Source organism: Lotus japonicus, chromosome 3 (assembly GCF_012489685.1).
Source record: "Lotus japonicus ecotype B-129 chromosome 3, LjGifu_v1.2".
Classification (NCBI taxonomy): domain Eukaryota; kingdom Viridiplantae; phylum Streptophyta; class Magnoliopsida; order Fabales; family Fabaceae; genus Lotus; species Lotus japonicus.
In genome coordinates this window covers 28,449,213-28,467,094 of record NC_080043.1, presented here as the reverse complement: position 1 = coordinate 28,467,094, position 17,882 = coordinate 28,449,213, and the positions used below count along the sequence as shown (strand labels likewise).

The following is a 17,882-nucleotide window of genomic DNA, read 5'->3' as shown; positions in this document are numbered from 1 at the left end:
GATTGTATAAATATAAAGGCAAGACCATAGTACCAAATTACCAATACAGATAGAAACTAGCAAGACAAACAAAAAATAGAATCAGATACGGCACAAAAGAAAACATAATACAATGAATAAAAAGGAGATAGAAACGCCAAGCAGCAGCTTAAACCCACTTCAAAAATTCCATAGCAAGTCACAAACTCCCCTAAAGAAAAGAAGAGGCAACCAGCAATCTAGAATTCAAGAGCTAAAGCTGGGAAAGGCTCAACTTCAAAATCAGCAACCAACAAGCAACCTTCCACAAATTAACTTGCATCCAACATAACAAGCAAATAAACCAGCAAAAACAAGAAGGAAGAGGCATGATACAGCAGCAGCCACGAGCACAAGGAAGAACAAAAAACAAACAGTAAGATCAACTACAAGAAGAAATAGGGAAAGCTGCAAAATCTCCCAGAGAGCTGAAGCCAAAGACTACCGCAAGGACCAGATAAACAGATAAATAAGTCATGAGCCTTTGCTACTTATTTATCTGTTTATCTGGTCCTTGCGGTAGTCTTTGGCTTCAGCTCTCTGGGAGATTTTGCAGCTTTCCCTATTTCTTCTTGTAGTTGATCTTACTGTTTGTTTTTTGTTCTTCCTTGTGCTCGTGGCTGCTGCTGTATCATGCCTCTTCCTTCTTGTTTTTGCTGGTTTATTTGCTTGTTATGTTGGATGCAAGTTAATTTGTGGAAGGTTGCTTGTTGGTTGCTGATTTTGAAGTTGAGCCTTTCCCAGTCCTGATTGGAACAATTTGTTAGGTATTATCCAGTGGAAGGCTTGGCTTTGGCTGTCATCTATGGTAAAGGATTTCAGAAGTTCATTATTTGAATGGATTATGGACCCATGTTCTTGTATTACCCAACTTTAGTGGGATTGTATTTGTGAATTGTCAATTGGTTGGTCTGCAATCTGTCTACTGGATCCGTCATTGCCATAGTGAGAAAGTGACTTGTTTGCTTTGAATTATTTAGGAGCTGGCTGTTTGCTTATTTTATGCTTTGAATTGGAGGCCACTTGGATGTGTTGGTGATTTTTTTTCTTCTCGGTGGCAGCTTGATTGGAATGGACTCCTAATTTATTATTGGCAATTGGCATGGCTGGTATTTGGTTTTGGGGTGGTTTTAGGTTGGGGTTTATTACTGTTTTTGTAAACTTCCTTGGATTTTCCTCTTGACTTTATAAATTGGGTACTCTTTTTCCTTTCTTGGTTTTCCCAAGGGGGTTTTATCCAAGTAAGGTTTTAATGAGGCCCACTTTATTTTGTCTAATCTCAAGGTAGTGGGGGTGGGTAGTATTCGTCTTTGTAGGGCTGTTGTCTTGTATTTTTTCTTTTATCTAGCTTGTTGTTTTCTTTTCTGTTTTTCTTGTATTGGGTTGGAGTACCCCTTGTACTCCCATTCAATATAATCTCATTGCTTATAAAAAAAAAATGTTCCCAAAAAGACAAATTTGTGACCCTTGATTTAGCCTTATCACAATGCCCATAAATCTCTCTTCTTTAATTATCTCCTCAACTTAAAAAAGTTTGAAGCTCTCCACATTGTCAAGAGACCTCTTGTAGTCCCCGTTGCAGGAATGAAATCACATTCATAATTGAGCGCCCTAGCAAAATTCTGAATTTCTCTGGTTAGATTGCCTTCCATTTTAGTTTCTTGTAGTAACACAACAACTGGGTTAGATCTTTTAAGAGCCTCCTTTACAACTATCCTCTTCTCTGCAACTCCAAGGCCTCTAACATTCCACGAGACAACCCAACCCTCCATCCTGCAATATCAGGACTGAATAATTTGGCGCAGTTCCTCCTCTAGACTTGCCTCAGCTTGAGAGTCTGATCCTTCAAAGTGAAGCTCCAACACTTCACCTATAGCCCATGTTGTTTTGGCTCTTGTTGAATACCCTTATGTCGTAAATTACGAGCACTACTAGAAGCAGCAGAAACAAGATGAAACAGTGTAGGAGATATCAACATAGAATTCGAGTTGGAAAGGTTTGTGGAAGGTAAGGCACGATTTTTCCGAGGCCTTCCTCTGCCTCTCTTTTGAATAGAAGAAGAGATAAGAATAACATTGTTCAGCACAATGTTGAGTTTGTTGAATTGGGCTTAATTCAATAATCTCCATACCATCCAAGCCCACCCTCATTACTTCCAATCTGATGGCCCAAAAATGTCTCCCTCTTTCGACCCAAAGTAGGACTACTAAACATAATATTTACCACATGGTTAAATTCAGGGTGAATGGTCACTTTGGTCCCTATTGTTTCACACGTCGGGCAATTTGGTCCCTATTCTATGGAAACGTCGCCTGTGGTCCCTGATGTTACAAATCGTCGATCACGTTGGTCCCTGGCTCTTCTCCCGTTAGTGAACGTTAACGGGACGGCTGATTTGGCACGTTAAGTGCCCCACTGGCCGTGCCACGTGGATTTGAATATTGGGATTTTTTTTTTTAGAGAAACTTAGAAACTTCAATTTAGTCCTTAAGACAAAATCTCCAAATCTGAAATGCTTCAATCTTTCCATCATCATCTTCCTCCTCACTCCCACCGCCAAAGACCCCATCAAGCTTCAATCTCTTTATCAACGAGGACCATCATCACAGAAGAAAATTTCAGAAGCCAAAGAGAATTTGAAGGAGAAAGACAATTGAAAAACACAAATCAATGAAAAAGGAAAAACCAAATTCCAAACAAAGGGGAAACCCAGAAAATGAAACCATACCACCTAAATCAAAATCCAACCTTTAACAACCCAGATCTTTGAGTTTGACAAAGACGATGCAGTGGCAGAGGAGGATGGAGAAGGCACTGTCTTGGCACCAGGACCTTCGTGGGTTCATCGGTTGCTGCAAATTGAGGCTGGGTCGAAATCACGTCGGTTGCCACGTTTCCAAGGAGGTGTGGTGGCTTCATGGATCTGGACGTATGGATGTGTAGAAAGGGGATAGAGTGGGTGGGTTTCAGAAATTGGATTTTGTTACTAGGTTTTTGAGAGCAGAGATTTTGTGGGTTTTGTTACAAGAAAAAGGAAGAAGCTTGGGTTGTTGTTCACAACCAAGAGGGAAAAGGTGAAGATGAAGATGGGTTTGGTGGTGAGTGACTGTTCACATTTGATTCTTCTTATTCTCAATTTTTCATCTTCGATTCTCACCTTATTTGTATCTTTGGTTTCTATTTTGAGTTCTTTTTTTCAATATTTTTTGTGGAAATTTCAAACATTTTGTCTCTTCCGTCAATTTTCATTGTCCCTGATCATCATTTTAACATCTGGGTGGGTATTTCTTCTGAAAAAGCTCAAAGGGTCTTATGGGTTTGATCCAACAAGTATAAAAAACCAACCTTTAACATTTTCATCATCAATCGCTATACCAGATGCGAGAAAATCTACATGTTCCAAGGAATGGTGCTTCTAATCCACCTGGTGACAACAACATTGAAGTGCTGCAGTTTTTACGGATGATTGATTTTCCTTAATTTTGTTACCTAGTTCTGAATACTGATTATCATTTTGTGTTGTTTTGGTTGGAAATGTTATTGTTCTGTTACTTTCACTCAACATTTTTGTTCCATTTTATGATGGTTTTCTTTTCCAATTTGGAGATTCTAGTCTGTTCTAGGGTTCTTCTTTTCATATAAGGTTCACAGGGACTAAATTGAAGCTTCTAAGTTTCCCCCAACATTCCAATCCACGTGGCACGGTCAGTGGGGCACTTAACGTGCCAAATCAGCCGTCCCGTTAACGTTCACTAACGGGAGCAGAGCCAAGGACCAACGTGATCGACGATTTGCAACATCAGGGACCACGGACGGCGTTTTCATAGAATAGGGACCAAAGTGCCCGACGTGTGAAACAATAGGGACCAAAGTGATCATTCACCCGTTAAATTCATTGAACCATGAGTTTACAGCTGGTTTCTTGACTCTTGAGTGACATATTTATGGACCCTACCATTGACCTTAGAAAGCTAGTATCAAGGTATTCCTCACGGGTATTCCTAAGAGATCTGAGAACATATATGCCTCTACCACAAAAGACCACCTTGAGCAATGTTTCCCTGTCAAGGTACACAAAAATAGATCCTTTCTCAAATTGATTGTCATCACCTATCCCAACATCTGTCATGAATTTGAAAACCCTCATAGGAATTGAAGATGTATGACTTTGGACCGTGTATCTTGAGCACGCTTCCCCGTGGCCAGCCAGAACCATCTTGTCATAACATAGAGGTACAATCTCGCCATGAGTGCCACTGCTCTCCCTCTCTCCACCGCCTCCTGATTGGCTTCTTGAGGACTCATCTCCCCCTGGACACCAAGATGCAGCTATCATTGTTGCATTAGTTGGGTAAATTGTGTCCATTGAGATATAAAACTAACTTCAGAGGTAATCCTTAATTAAAAATACAAGTATATTTAAATTAAACTCTATTTATGAATCTTCTTGATCCTAATCATCAATTCCTAACCCACCGATAACTACCATTTCTTAATAGCTTCAGTGTATAACAAATCCAACTCGATTTATACCCATCTTAATCTTTCACTTGAAATACTAACCACGATGAGAAAGTGAGCTACCAACCTAGATAGTAACAGAAGTATGGCAATAATCCCAGCCAGGGCCACAAGAAAAATAGTCAATCATATGATACAAACATGATATAAATGCTTCAATCACAATACATAGATGCCAAAGACAATCAAAATGAAAATGCAATGCATGGAACCCTGGCAATCTATATATATATATATTAAAGCAGTAACATTTCAAGCATGTCATTATCAAAAGGGTTAAATATGTTTATGGTCCCTGTGTATTGAGGACAGTTTGAGTTTAGCCCCTATTTTTTTCAAAGTAAAGCAACCATCCCTCCGATTACACTTTTCGTAACAAACCACCCTTAACTCCGCCAGTCCTTGCCAAATGCCATCACCTGAGGGGCAACTTTCTTTTTGGTCCACCGGTGCTCCATGGGCATTTTAGACTTTACATTCAGGGGCTTTTAGACTTTTCCCCTTTTCTCCTTCTCCCTCTCACTCTCTCTCCTCTCACTTCAATCATCTCCAACAGCACCCTCTCATGGATTCTTTGTTTTCTCTAACCCCAAAACTCTTATCATTGAATTGCAACCCTCTTCACCCTCTTCTTCAAAATTAACCCACTATCACTATGTCGATTTCATAACAACTCTATGCAGGAACCAATACTCATAACGTTATCTCAAAACTCTTACTAAATGAAACCACAATTCAAATAACACTTGAGAGCAGCAAGAACCCAGCAAAAAAAATGAACAGGACAAACTTTGCAACATTACTCTATAAAGATCAACTAAGCTTCATGGGCATCAATTTCAAGTTTCAACCTCGCAAAACAGAAACTCAAGATTCAAGACCTGAGAATCATAAATCCCCAACTTATCAGAGAGCTTGCTGCAAGCCTGAGAATCACAAATCCAGAAATCAATCGTTACATTTCTGCACAGAAAGGAAAAAGGAAAAAATGGTGAATGGATTTGGGAACGAACGGTGCGACGGTCGGGGACGCAACCGACGGCGACGAGGAGCTCGCCGATGGCATCGAAGGCGCCTTCGCTGTCGAGGCCGAAATCGAGGTCGTCATCAGCGAGGACGTTGACGATGTAATCGACGATTGGCTCAGAGAACTATGTTTTCTCCAAAAACAAAATCTAACAACAAATTCAGCGCTGACAGATCTAACCCAGATCTTGCTTCAACCCAGAACTTGCTTCACCTTGGCTCTCTCTGATCTCATCTTTGTCTTTCTCCTGAATCTCTCTTTCTCTCACAATGTCTATATTGCAGATGTGGTTTGAAAACCCTGGTTCTCTTCTTAGACACATGGCTTTGGTACAGAGGTTGGGAAGTGAGGTTATGGTGGGGTATATGACAAGGTTGATGGAGGCGAAGAACCTCGTACTGCTGCGGTTAGGGTCACGGTGGCTGGAAGGTGGTGTTGGGTTCTTGCCTTGGTGGTTTATGCGTTCTTGCCTTCTGGTTTCTGGGTTCTTCCTGTGGTGGTCAGGGTCAGTGAAGATTGGTTGGGAAAATGGGTTTCTCATTTACATTTTTGCCCTTTTATCATCCATTAAATCCTGGCCATTTAATTGAAAAATATTTCAAGATGCTAAGATCTGATGGTTATAAATAATGGAGTACCGGTGGACCAAAAAAAAGGTTACTCACCCTAGTGGCATTTGGCAAGGACTGGCGGAGTTAAGGGTGGTTTGTTACGAAAAGTGTAATCGGAGGGATGGTTGCTTTACTTTGAAAAAAATAGGGGCCAAACTCAAACTGTCCTCAATACACAGGGACCATAAACATATTTAACCCTTATCAAAAACCTCAGCTCCTGAATATTTTACAATATTTTATTCCCTTCTCTTTGCACCATAACTCGACACGTGTCCCTTAAAGATTATTATATTCATTTTTATTCCTCCATCCTTCATTCTCCCTCTTCTCCCACTATCTCCATTAATTTTATCTTAACCCATTATCTCGGCCTAAGCATAGAATTATTCTGAGTGTTTAATGTTAGACAAATTTCAATGTACAATTAACATTAATCTCCATTCCTTTTCTCTCTCTTTTTCCTCCTTTTCTCATGTTGTTGAAAAACAGTTTATGTATCTGTTCCCTTTTTCCTTAATATTCGAAATTTCTTAAATTAGTTGCCTCCTTTGAATGGATTTCTCCATTCCGTATTTTTTATTTAATTCTCCACCTTCCTCTCTTATTTTAATTCTCCACCTTTCTCTCAGCCAATCAAATCTATTATCACATTTCAAATAACCTTATTTCAAATTCTGCTCTCCTTCCAACAATCCAACTCCACTATTAAGTATTAACACAAATTTCTATCTACTATTATCACGTGTAACAATGCTTCTGTCGTTCCAACGACGACGACCACCATAACTGTGCCCAATCAATTTTTTTCCTCACCACTCTCTTACCTTTAGACCTTCCTTTTTTCTCAGTGTTTTCTCGAGTAAACAGCCATTTTGGTCCTTGATTGTGTTCACTTATGACGGACTGGTCCTCATATTTTCAAAATGGTTGTTTTTCATCCCTGAATGTGTTGTCGTCGGTCAAGTTCGTCCTTGGTTGAGTTTTCCGTTAGTCCCTGAGACGGAAAATGTCAAATGTCACGTTTTTTACACGTAAGCGTCCTACGTGGCACGTTTTCATTTTCCCTCCCAAAAAATAATGTCAAATTCGTCCCTCATTGGTACCAAAATAGTCCCTCAAGCTTCCGCACTCTCTCTCTCCCTCTTCCTTCTTCTTCTCCATCATCCCATCCCAGAAAATAATGTCAAGTTCGTCCTTATTCCTCATCTTCAAATATATTCATCATTATGGAGTTCTTCATCTTCAACCATCTTCATCATCTTCTTCAACAAAATCCAGAAAAAACCCAAATAGATTGGTCATTGATGAAGAAGAACATACTAAAGTAAAAATCCTAAATTTACCCACTTTCAATCCTTCAATTCAACACCATCTCCATCCAACACTCCTCACCTCCAATCCACTTCTCCCTCCAATAATTCATGACAGTGTCATTCCCACTTCCCCTGCCACTAAACCACCAACTCACCAAGCAACAACCAACCTCACCGTCCTTGAGCCATCGACCACCACCATCGCTTCTTCCTCACAAGAAATTGGTCCCTGCCACATTAACCACAAAGCCTCAACCAAGCCCTTCACCCAGCCACAAGATGATGAATAATCGAACCAGGATAAACCCCAAAACCAACACTTGAATAAATCGAACCCAGAAGCCTCCGTCGATGCTGCCGTTCGACCCGGCCACTACCGTGAGTTCTCCACGCCTCGCCGCACCTTACCACTTCAAGCTCCGCCGTGAACCCAGAGAGAGGAGCCTTCGTCGGCGCACCAGATCTGACCACCGCGCCATGCGTCGTCGCTTTTCTTCGATGGATCTGTGATGTTGGATTTTTGATCGAGAAGGGGAAATAATTAGCTGGGTTATACAGTATGTGGGGGTGGGATTTACTATTTCATTCTATATGGGTAAGGCTGCTGCATAATCACTAAAGTGGTAGCCTTGTGGGTGGGTATTCATTATATTAAATCTGGTGTTGTATGGTGAAATTTTTGTGAGTTTGAGCTCAGATTCATCACTGAAATTGAGTTCTATAGAGAAGTTTTTGGTTTGTGAATTTTGATTACTTTCTTTATTTACGGGTTGGTGTTTGTAAACAAAGGGGCTTATTTTGATGGCACATGTTCATGTATTTAGGTGGAAGATGCGAGTGGTTGGTGCGGTGAAGATGATGAAAGATGAGGAGGATAAAGAAGATGAAGGATGATGAAGATGAACATAATGAAGAAGAAGAGCAGGAGGAAGAAGAAGCATAAACTAGGGATTAGTTTGACATTATTTTCTAGGAGGGAAAAAGAGAAGGTGCCACGTAGGACACTTGCGTGGAAAAAAATTCTTGTCATTTGGACATTTCCGTCTAAGGGACCAACGGAAAATTGAACTGAGGACTAACTTGACCGACGACAACACATTAAGGGATGAAAAAAGACCATTTTCAACAGCTGAGGACCACTTCGTCATGAGTGAACACAACCAAGGACCAGAATGGCGGTTTACTCGTGTTTTCTCATTTCCTCTGCAATTTGAAATCCTGTTCTCTCCCCTCTCCACAGTCATCATTTCCCCTCTCCTTCCGTCGCCTAACCCATAAAAAGCTCCTCATCATCTTCTCTGCCACAGAGTCCCTCCACCGCCGCCGAAAACGACGCCATTTCACACTCCGAGCCCCAGTCCCCCGTTTTCTACCCCTCTCCCTCACTGTCCCTCGGCAAGAAACCCCCTCCTCCAACGGAACCACCACAGTGGAATTACTAGGCTCAAATCTATCTACGCATGCCTTCCCCATTATGTTTCTTTGCAGAATCCCTTGATACGGTTCCATCTCTGGTGAGGGAAGCATCGTTTGGTTACTTTCTCATCTCACCCCTCAGCACAATTTCGATTTTGTTTTGATTTTTTGTTGAATTAATTGAACTGTTTCATGTTGGTGTAGATGTGCTACGAATTTGGAGGCCAAAGATGCGGTTGCGATCAAGAAGAATGGGAACGCGTTTGATGCTAAGAGGACTCTCAGAGAAATCACGCTTCTCTGTCTCATGGACCATGATAATGTACATTTTTTTGTTTCCATTTATGAAATAGTAATGATTGTGGTCTTTTTTGTTAGAGGATTTGGATAATTTTTGTGCAGGCTATTTAGGAATTAGGATTAAGGATCCTATTTTCCAAACATTCAATATGGATATGGTTTCCACAGATGAGGAGCTGGAGGAACAACTTTTGATTGACCAAGGTACTGTGTTTTTTTCCCCAATTTACATCCTTCTATGTTGTGTTTTGGATATTCTTTTCTAATTGGGTTTTATGACTTTTGAGTCCTTCTATCTCTTTGGCTTCTCTGCATTTTTAGGACCCCATGAACTTTAGCCTATCGAAAATAAAACATTGAAAGATGAAGAAAAGATAGAGCTTTTATGTGTTTAGTGTTCTTCAATATGCTAGGAATCCAAAGATAAAGTTTTCTTCATAATTATAAGTTATCCATTACTTGCATATTGTCATTGTCACTTTATTCGATTGAAGTCTTCCCTTTCTCTATTCTTTAATATTCTTCCAGATCCCTTCTTTCAGAATTTCAGTGATTGAGTTTCCTTAGAGTGCTTTTGATGATTTTATTTGAAATTCTAATGGCCATTTGATTAATCTTATAGGTATGTCAACTTTACATACAAGGTGAGGAAATTTTTCCATTAAAAGTAAGCACATTCAGTTGGTTGTAGCACATATTCTGGAGGTTTAACTTATATTCTTTACAATTGTCCACCACATACCATTGTTAAATCTTGGGAAAATGAGGGATGTAGATATAGTTTTGATTTCTTTTAATTTCAAAATGTGAAAGAGTTTTATTGGGTTTTGCTCTTTTTGAGTACAATGTCAGTGAGAATTATGTGTTATATAGGTTTGTGTTTGAGATTGAGAAACACAATGGGATTGCCAAGGTGGAGATTTTTGGGAGTGAAAGTGTAAAAAATGCTATTTTTATACATTTTATACAAGGGGGCAGAATGGAATGGTATTGTGCGGCGCTGCTTCTTCTTACCAAATACATTTGTAGGGGATATATCTAGAGTCATACACACAAAACTGCACACCCATGGCCTTAAACCAGATGTAGGGATTTGAGTGAGGGAAGAATGTATAGGGGTTACTGTGTATTTGGGTTTATATTGAAATCTTTTTTGAAATACCTAATAGAGCTAGAATTATGGGAGTTATATTCATGTCCTTTGGCCAAGATTTGGTTGTCTATAGTTGTTTGTTCTTTTAAACCATTTCTAGGTTTGGCATGCCTGCTCAAAGCATCATCATTGCAGATATAATTTTTGTTGCTTTCAGTTATCCAGTGAAAAGTTATGAATGGTTTATAGTATATTTCTATCATAATGTATCAGTGGTATTTTCTATTAATGATAGACTTTTCTGAAGATCAATAGTTTAATTGAGGTATCAATGGCTTATTCTATTAATGATATCTTTTTCTGAAAATCAATATATTTTTGTTGAAATTAAAAGCTTATTGTAGCTATTAGCTAATCCTTTTAACTGAAGAAGTTCCATGTGCATTAGGTTTTAAATAGAGAAGGAATGAAAAAAGACATGATGTTTGTGATGCCAACTGCTTTTATACTTCCTCCTCATTCTGCTCAAACTGGAACAATGGCGTTGATTGATGCTCTTTGCCGTGTTGGCATTCTCATTTTTCTGATTTATTCTTAATTCTTCTGATTTCTTTAGTTATCTTTATTTCAAGGCTTTTCCATGGGAGATGTATGATGGAGACCATAGTAATTGAAAATTTAAGAAAGATTTTGGTTTCATCTATTATAAGGCAGTGTTACAAGTAAGGTATATGCTCTCTTTTTAAAATCTTGATGTTGTGTTCTTGAGGAGTGAGGAAGAAGTACCACTGATATGTATCAACCTGAATATAAGTAACTGCTCAATACTTAAAAAATAATATTTATAAGAAGTTAGAGGTGTTGAAGCTTAGATAAAGTGATTTGCTGATTCTAATGGATTTGATTAGAACTCTAGATTGTGTTTATGGTAAAAAAGAAACGACATGGTATTTTTGAATCTTTACATTCGCACTACTTTCTTTCCAGGCCATATGACAATTACAACCTTTTACTATCACTTTCCAGAACAGCTGCACCTGTTAAAATGCACCACTTCATATTCTAACTGCTTATTGTCGTTTCCAAGGAATTTTGTTTTGAAATTCAAATTTAATTGCACTTTTTTCCTTTCTCGCCTGCCAAACTCCATTATAGAAATTCAAATTAACAAAAATCCCTTTGTTTTTGCTGCTTCTATCTGCACAACTCCTCTTTTCATGGCTGTTTTTGCATACTTTAGAATTTTCCCTTTCTAACTGCATATTGCAGCTTATCTTTTGCAGCCTATATTGAGCAATAATATAAATGAAACTATATACAGCTAAAAAGTAGAAAGTTGAATGTCTTGCAAGAATGTATAGTTGCTAAGTACTCTAGGTTGGAGAAGCAAATGCAAGGATAATTAGCTTCGGTCTCTTAATTTGGCAATGGGGCAATGATTTAAGTGTATAACTTTTTGTGGGTAAAAATTCCAAGTTGCCTTCTTACATGGTACCTGAAGATATAATAAAATCCCATCATATCTAAAAAAATTCTTCTATGATTACATGTGACCTGTCTAGATATTAGAATGACTTTTTTTTTGGTTTTGTGAAAGTGTGCTGGATAAAGATACTTGATTTGAAATGTTGATTGTTGATCTACAGAATAAGCAAGGAATTGCAAATAAATTAGAGGATAGAAGGAGTTCTCAAACTTATTTGCTGGCTTGCAAAGACCATGGTGGAGGAGGATAAGCAAGGAACTGCAGGTGAATTAGAGGATGGGAGTTCTCAAACTTATTTGCTGGCTTGCAAAGACCATGGATATTGTGGGATTCTTTATCTTTAAACATGTAATATATGTTTCAATAACGAGAACTTCCAATGGTTGATTTAGTTGGGAAGCTGCTCATTCTCTTTTTTATATTGTGAACTGGACATGTATGATCTTATCTCAATCTTTTTTGCAATGTGGGAATTAGAAGGTATCTTGGATGATAGATTTATCCATGTCAGATCAGTTTTGGGAGGTCATGGTTTCATTGTTTGGAATGATAAGATTGCTAATGGTTTTCTTCTATTGGTAAAGAGGGCAACACTCATTTGGTAGTGAAAAAAATGTAGTGTGAGAATTATAAAATATTTTAATTCATGGGCAGTTTTTTGTTTATATATGTTCAATTACAGGGAAGTAAACTAAAAAGTTGGTACGGGAAGTAATATTTTGTTTATATATATGTGTATTTATATAGTCTTTTATATTAAATAGTTGTTATTCAAAGGGTGATAGGTTATCGGGTAATTTATACCAAATCAAAATAATAAGTGAATGCACCATCGGGGAGACACAATTTAGTTAAAAATAATTTCATGTTAAAACTACTAATAGAAACATAAATTTTAATTGTCTTTTAATATTTCTTTCATAATTTTTTAAATAATTTTAGGTGTTAATATACATAGATATATAGTATACATTTATTTACATTTAAATGATAGGATAATCAGTTATAATAAGGAAGAACATTTTGCATAGAAATATTTTTCATGTCAAAACTAATAGAAAATATAAAATTAAATTTTATTATAACGTAACCTTATTATTCTTTTTCACATTTTCTAAAATAATTTTAAGTGAACTCACTTCTATCAATTAAATGTTATATGTAACCGGAAAAAAAATAAAGGTTTGATTATCAAATCAAATTTGATCATTTGCTAATATTTTTGTTGGCTTAAATAAGTTTTTCGTCTCTGCAAAATACATTAATTTTGTTTTTCATCCCTATAAAATATTTTTTGGTTTAACATCCTCCCAAAATTAAACATTTTATTTTTAGTCCCTACCGTCACATTTTTCATCCAAAATAAACAAAATTATGCATAACATGTGTTAATTGGTTATTGTGTTTATTCATTTATACTCTTACATTAATTGTGTTTATTCCACCTAGATTGGATAAAAAATGTGAAGGCAAGGACTAAAAACATAACGTGCAATTTTGAGAGGATGTTAAAAAAATATTTTCCAAAGATGAGAAACAAAAATGATTTAGTTTGCAGGTACTAAAATTTTATTTAATTCCATTTTGTAGGTCACCAACATAGATCCAATCTTTGGCAAACAAAATTCATTCATACCCTACATGCAAAGAAATGAAGATTTTAGCCGGTTACTTCGTTTTCTTTTATGAATCTTTATTTGTATTAAATGGATTGTAGTTATATTCTTATTTCTTATTAGGATTGTACTTTCATTCTTAGTTCTTAAATTTTTTATAATTAAAGTATTGATTGACATCTTAATTACAATAAAAAAAAACTTTGGCGTGCAACGCACGGGCAAAGATTGAATCCCCTAAAGGTTTTGGCCAAGAAAGGAGAAGAGACTTTGGCTTAAAGGAGTACGAGGATTTTGAAGATGAAACAATGAACTATTTCTTGAACAATTCTTGCTTCAAATGTGTAAAATGACATTAATAAAAATATAAGATTATAGTAGCTAAAAAATTGGCAAATATTGATTTTAGTATATCAATTTTGTTTTGAATCGTTGTATTGGTACATGCCTAAATAATAAGAGTAAAATCCACCATGCACGGGTAAGAACATTCTACTTAAAAACACTTTCATGTTAGCTAATATAAAAGTTCATTTTCGAATAATTTTTTTGTTGCATCGAAAAATTATTTTCAAATAATTTGAGTGAACTGTTAATAATTTTAAAAGAAATTTAGGAGCAATTATTTATATCTATGTATTTTGGTTTCATTTTGTATGTCCCGAACCTAATAGATTGAAATATATGTATTTACATCTTCAAGAAAAAATTCATTTATAAGTCTCATGTGCAGAATTGATGATTTTGACTAACTAATTTCTTTTTTTTTCCGAAATATTTATATTGGTTAAATCAGTGTATGAGTATAAATAAGCCAACATTATAAATCCACCGTGCATGAGTAAGAATATTCTATATTGTTTTTTGAATATCTATATTTTTATTATGATTGTTCTTTCATTTTTAGTATCTTGAATTGTTGATAATCAAAGTATTTATTGATGTATCAAATAAAGTAATAAATTTCACCGTGCAGCGTACGGGCAAAAACACTAGAAATGAAATTGCAGGTATCATAACTCCATGTGAGACAGCATGGAGGACATTTAAATTTGATATCCACGAGAGATGGCCGCCCGTGAAGCGCTTATCATTTCATCTTCCTGGTCAACAATGTGTAACTTTCAACGACGATGAAGACTTGGAAGGCGTAGTTGAAAAATGTTCAACTAAAGATACTCAATTCTTAGCATGGATGAATGCGAATAAGCTATACCCGAAGGGAAGAAGTTTAACGTATGCTGAATATCCTTCTATGTTTGTTTATAAGAAAGATAAGCAAGTATGGGAGCCAAGAAAGAGAGGTTTCTCCCTTGGTCGTCTTCAATATATCGCTCTAGGCATGGGCGAGGTATATTACATGAGGATTTTATTAACCAGAGAGGCTGTGACAGTTTTGCAAGTTTGAGAACTGTCAAAGGGGTTGTTTATCCAACATTCCAAGATGCGTGCGATGCTATGTGATTAATGGAAGATGAGAGGGAGTATATTGATGGGATTATTCACGTGAGTGAGTTTGGTTCAGGGACTTATTTGAGGCATTTGTTTGTAACATTGCTATCAACAAACGCTATAGGAAAGCCAAGAGAAGTATGGAATAAGACATGGAGATTTTTATCTGACGGGATTTTGTACCACAAAAGAAGGTTGCTTAAAATGCCAAGTATTTTTGATGTATGTTCTTATTTTATATATTTAATCACGTTTTTTATTTTTGTATGTTCTTTGAAATTGGCATCTTAGAAGGAATCATTTCCTTTGCTATATCAAAGAAACAACCTCTGTACAATTGGATTTTATTATTTATTAGGGATTTAGAGAACGTTTTTCTATATTGTTTTAAATCCATTTAATATTTGTTGTAGATCTTCAAATCAATGATGAGGATTTGATGAATTTATGTTTGATTGAGATAGAGAAGATGTTGCAAACCAATGGAAGGACACTTAAAGAATGGCCTAGCTTACCTTATCCATCATTTTGTGAGACCTTTCGTTTTGAAAATCAATTTGTTGCAGACGAGCTTAATTACAATAAGGATGAAATGAACGCACTGCATCAACAATTGTTCTGTTCCCTAACTTCTGGACAGAAAGGAGCTTATACGCAGGTAATAAATTATGATTAAATCATAATAGAAGAAAAAATGAATAAATTCGATTATGATGTGTTTCGTATTTTCTTATTGACAAAGTATGTCAATTTACAGATATTGAATGTTGTTTCGTCCAATAACAGAGGATTTTTTTTCTTATATGAATTTGGCGGATCTGGTAAAACTTTTGTGTGGAATACCCTCTCAACTGCGCTGCGTTCTGAAGGAAAAATTGTTCTAAATGTTGCGTCAAGTGGCATTGCTTCATTACTATTACCTAGAGGTAGAACTGCTCACTCTAGATTTTCCATTCCTATCACTATCCATGAATCATCAACATGTAATGTCCGTCAAGGTTCTCATAGAGCTGAGATGCTTCAAAAGCAAGTCTTATCATTTGGGATGAAGCCCCAATGCTTAACAAGCACTGTTTTGAAGCTCTAGACAAAACTTTGAATGACATTATGAAGACCCAAGCAACTTTTTGCCACGATAAACCCTTTGGAGGAAAGGTAGTTGTTTTGGGTGGGGACTTCCGACAAATTCTGCCAGTAATTTTAAAAGGAAGTAAATCAGACATCATTTCTTTTTCTGTGAATTCATCATACCTATGGAAGCATTGTAAAGTAATGAAGTTAACTACTAACATGAGATTACAACAAGCTGGGTCCTCTTCTTCATCCTTGGAGATCAAAGAATTTGTGGATTGACTTCTTCAAGTCGGCGATGGCACGGTTAAGTCAATCGATGAGGATGATTCTATTATAGAAATTCCCTCTGATTTGTTGGTGAGGGAGTCTGATAATCCCTTACTTGAGTTAGTCAATTTTGCATATCCCAATGTTGTTAATAATTTGAAAAACCATGCATATTTTGAACAAAGAGCACTCCTTGCTCCCACTCTTGAAAGTGTTGAAGAGGTTAATAACTTCATGATGTCAATGATCCATGGGGAGGAAACAAAATATTTGAATTACGACACTCCATGCAGGTCAGATGAAGACTCTGAAATAGATGCAGAATGATTCACTTCAGAATTTCTAAATGATGTTAAGTGCTCTGGTATTCCCAACCACAGAATTGTTCTCAAAGCTGGTGTCCCTATCATGCTAATTCGGAACATTGATCAGTCTGCTGGATTGTGTAATGGAACTAGATTGATAGTGACCGCTTTGACACCTTATATCATTGTTGCAACAGCTCTTTTCGGTTCTAAAACAGGTAAACCGGTTTATATTCCTAGGCTTATCTTAACTCCTTCTGACACTGGCCTTCCTTTCAAATTCTCAAGGAGACAATTCCCTATTACAGATTGTTTTGCTATGACTATAAATAAGAGTCAAGGCCAATCGTTATCGCATGTTGGATTATACCTTCCTAGGCCGGTGTTCACACATGACCATCTATATGTAGCTCTATCGAGAGTAAAATCTAGAAAAGGGTTGAAGATACTTATAGTCAATGACAAAGGAGTAGTATCTAATTGCACTCGGAATGTCGTGTATGAAGAAGTATTCCAGAACATATGAATGGTTAGATTATCTATCTTTGATTTCGTACTTCTTTGTATCATGCAAATTGTAAGTAGCCGTGATGTATATTTGAATGTCTTATTTAAACTATTTTTAAATTTTTTGCAGATTCAACAAACTAATAATGAGGATGGGTCAACGAGCAACAAGTGGAATGCATAAAGATCCTTTTTTTCTTTTTAGTGCTTCTATATATTTATGTAACCTTTTCCCTTTGTTGGATTAAATTGGGTTTTCATTGTTGTGTAAACGAATCAAATTTAATTTCAATTGTTATCTATGGTTTTGTGGTAGTTAATCGGTTCAATTTCATGTCAAAAAAAATTAACGCAAAAAATTTAGAAAAATCTTTCGCCGTGCAGCGCACGGGTAAAAACACTAGTTCTTTATAAACCATGAAAATCCTCAAAGGGCCTACAGAATAGCTAGGCTCTAGTAGAGAAATCCTCCAAATTAACCATGGATGGTGTCAACCTAATCATTCCCAAAGAACCACGTGTACGAAACGATGGTAGATACCCTTAGATTTCTTAGTTTCACCCAAGAGATAGACCATGCGCTCCATTGATCCAACTTGGGCTGCAGGCTTTCGTACTCTACCTTGTCAACCATACTAAGGCAAATGTAAATGATGCATATATTAGAATCAAGGAATATTATTTTACTTTGTCAACTAGACTAAGGTAAGTGCAAACAGTGCACATATCATAATCAAAGAATTCTATTTAACCTTGTCAACTAGACTAAGGAAAGTGCAAACAATGCACATATCACAATCAAGGAATATTACTTCACCTTGTCAACCAGACTAAGGAAAGTGTAAACGATTCATAGTCAACCATACCAAGGCA

General features: G+C 36.7%; 1 protein-coding gene and 1 long non-coding RNA gene across 3 annotated transcripts; both read left to right on the top strand.

Moving 5' to 3' along the window:
- The first annotated feature begins 8,297 nt into the window (after positions 1-8,297).
- LOC130748846 (uncharacterized) lies at positions 8,298-12,283 on the top strand. Of its 2 annotated transcripts, XR_009022789.1 has the most exons (5): positions 8,298-9,007; positions 9,114-9,231; positions 9,312-9,413; positions 9,832-9,853; positions 11,949-12,283. It is a non-coding gene; the product is annotated as an uncharacterized LOC130748846 (long non-coding RNA). The 2 variants fall into 2 exon arrangements; XR_009022788.1 differs by lacking the exon at positions 9,832-9,853 and having other exon boundaries at positions 8,632-9,007.
- Positions 12,284-14,688: 2,405 nt separating this feature from the next.
- LOC130743892 (uncharacterized) lies at positions 14,689-17,193 on the top strand. The gene is made up of 6 exons (XM_057596110.1): positions 14,689-14,755; positions 15,270-15,514; positions 15,614-15,854; positions 16,268-16,490; positions 16,578-17,010; positions 17,140-17,193. Exons 1-6 carry the CDS (start codon positions 14,689-14,691, stop codon positions 17,191-17,193), a joined length of 1,263 nt encoding a protein of 420 aa, XP_057452093.1.
- Positions 17,194-17,882: the final 689 nt, after the last annotated feature.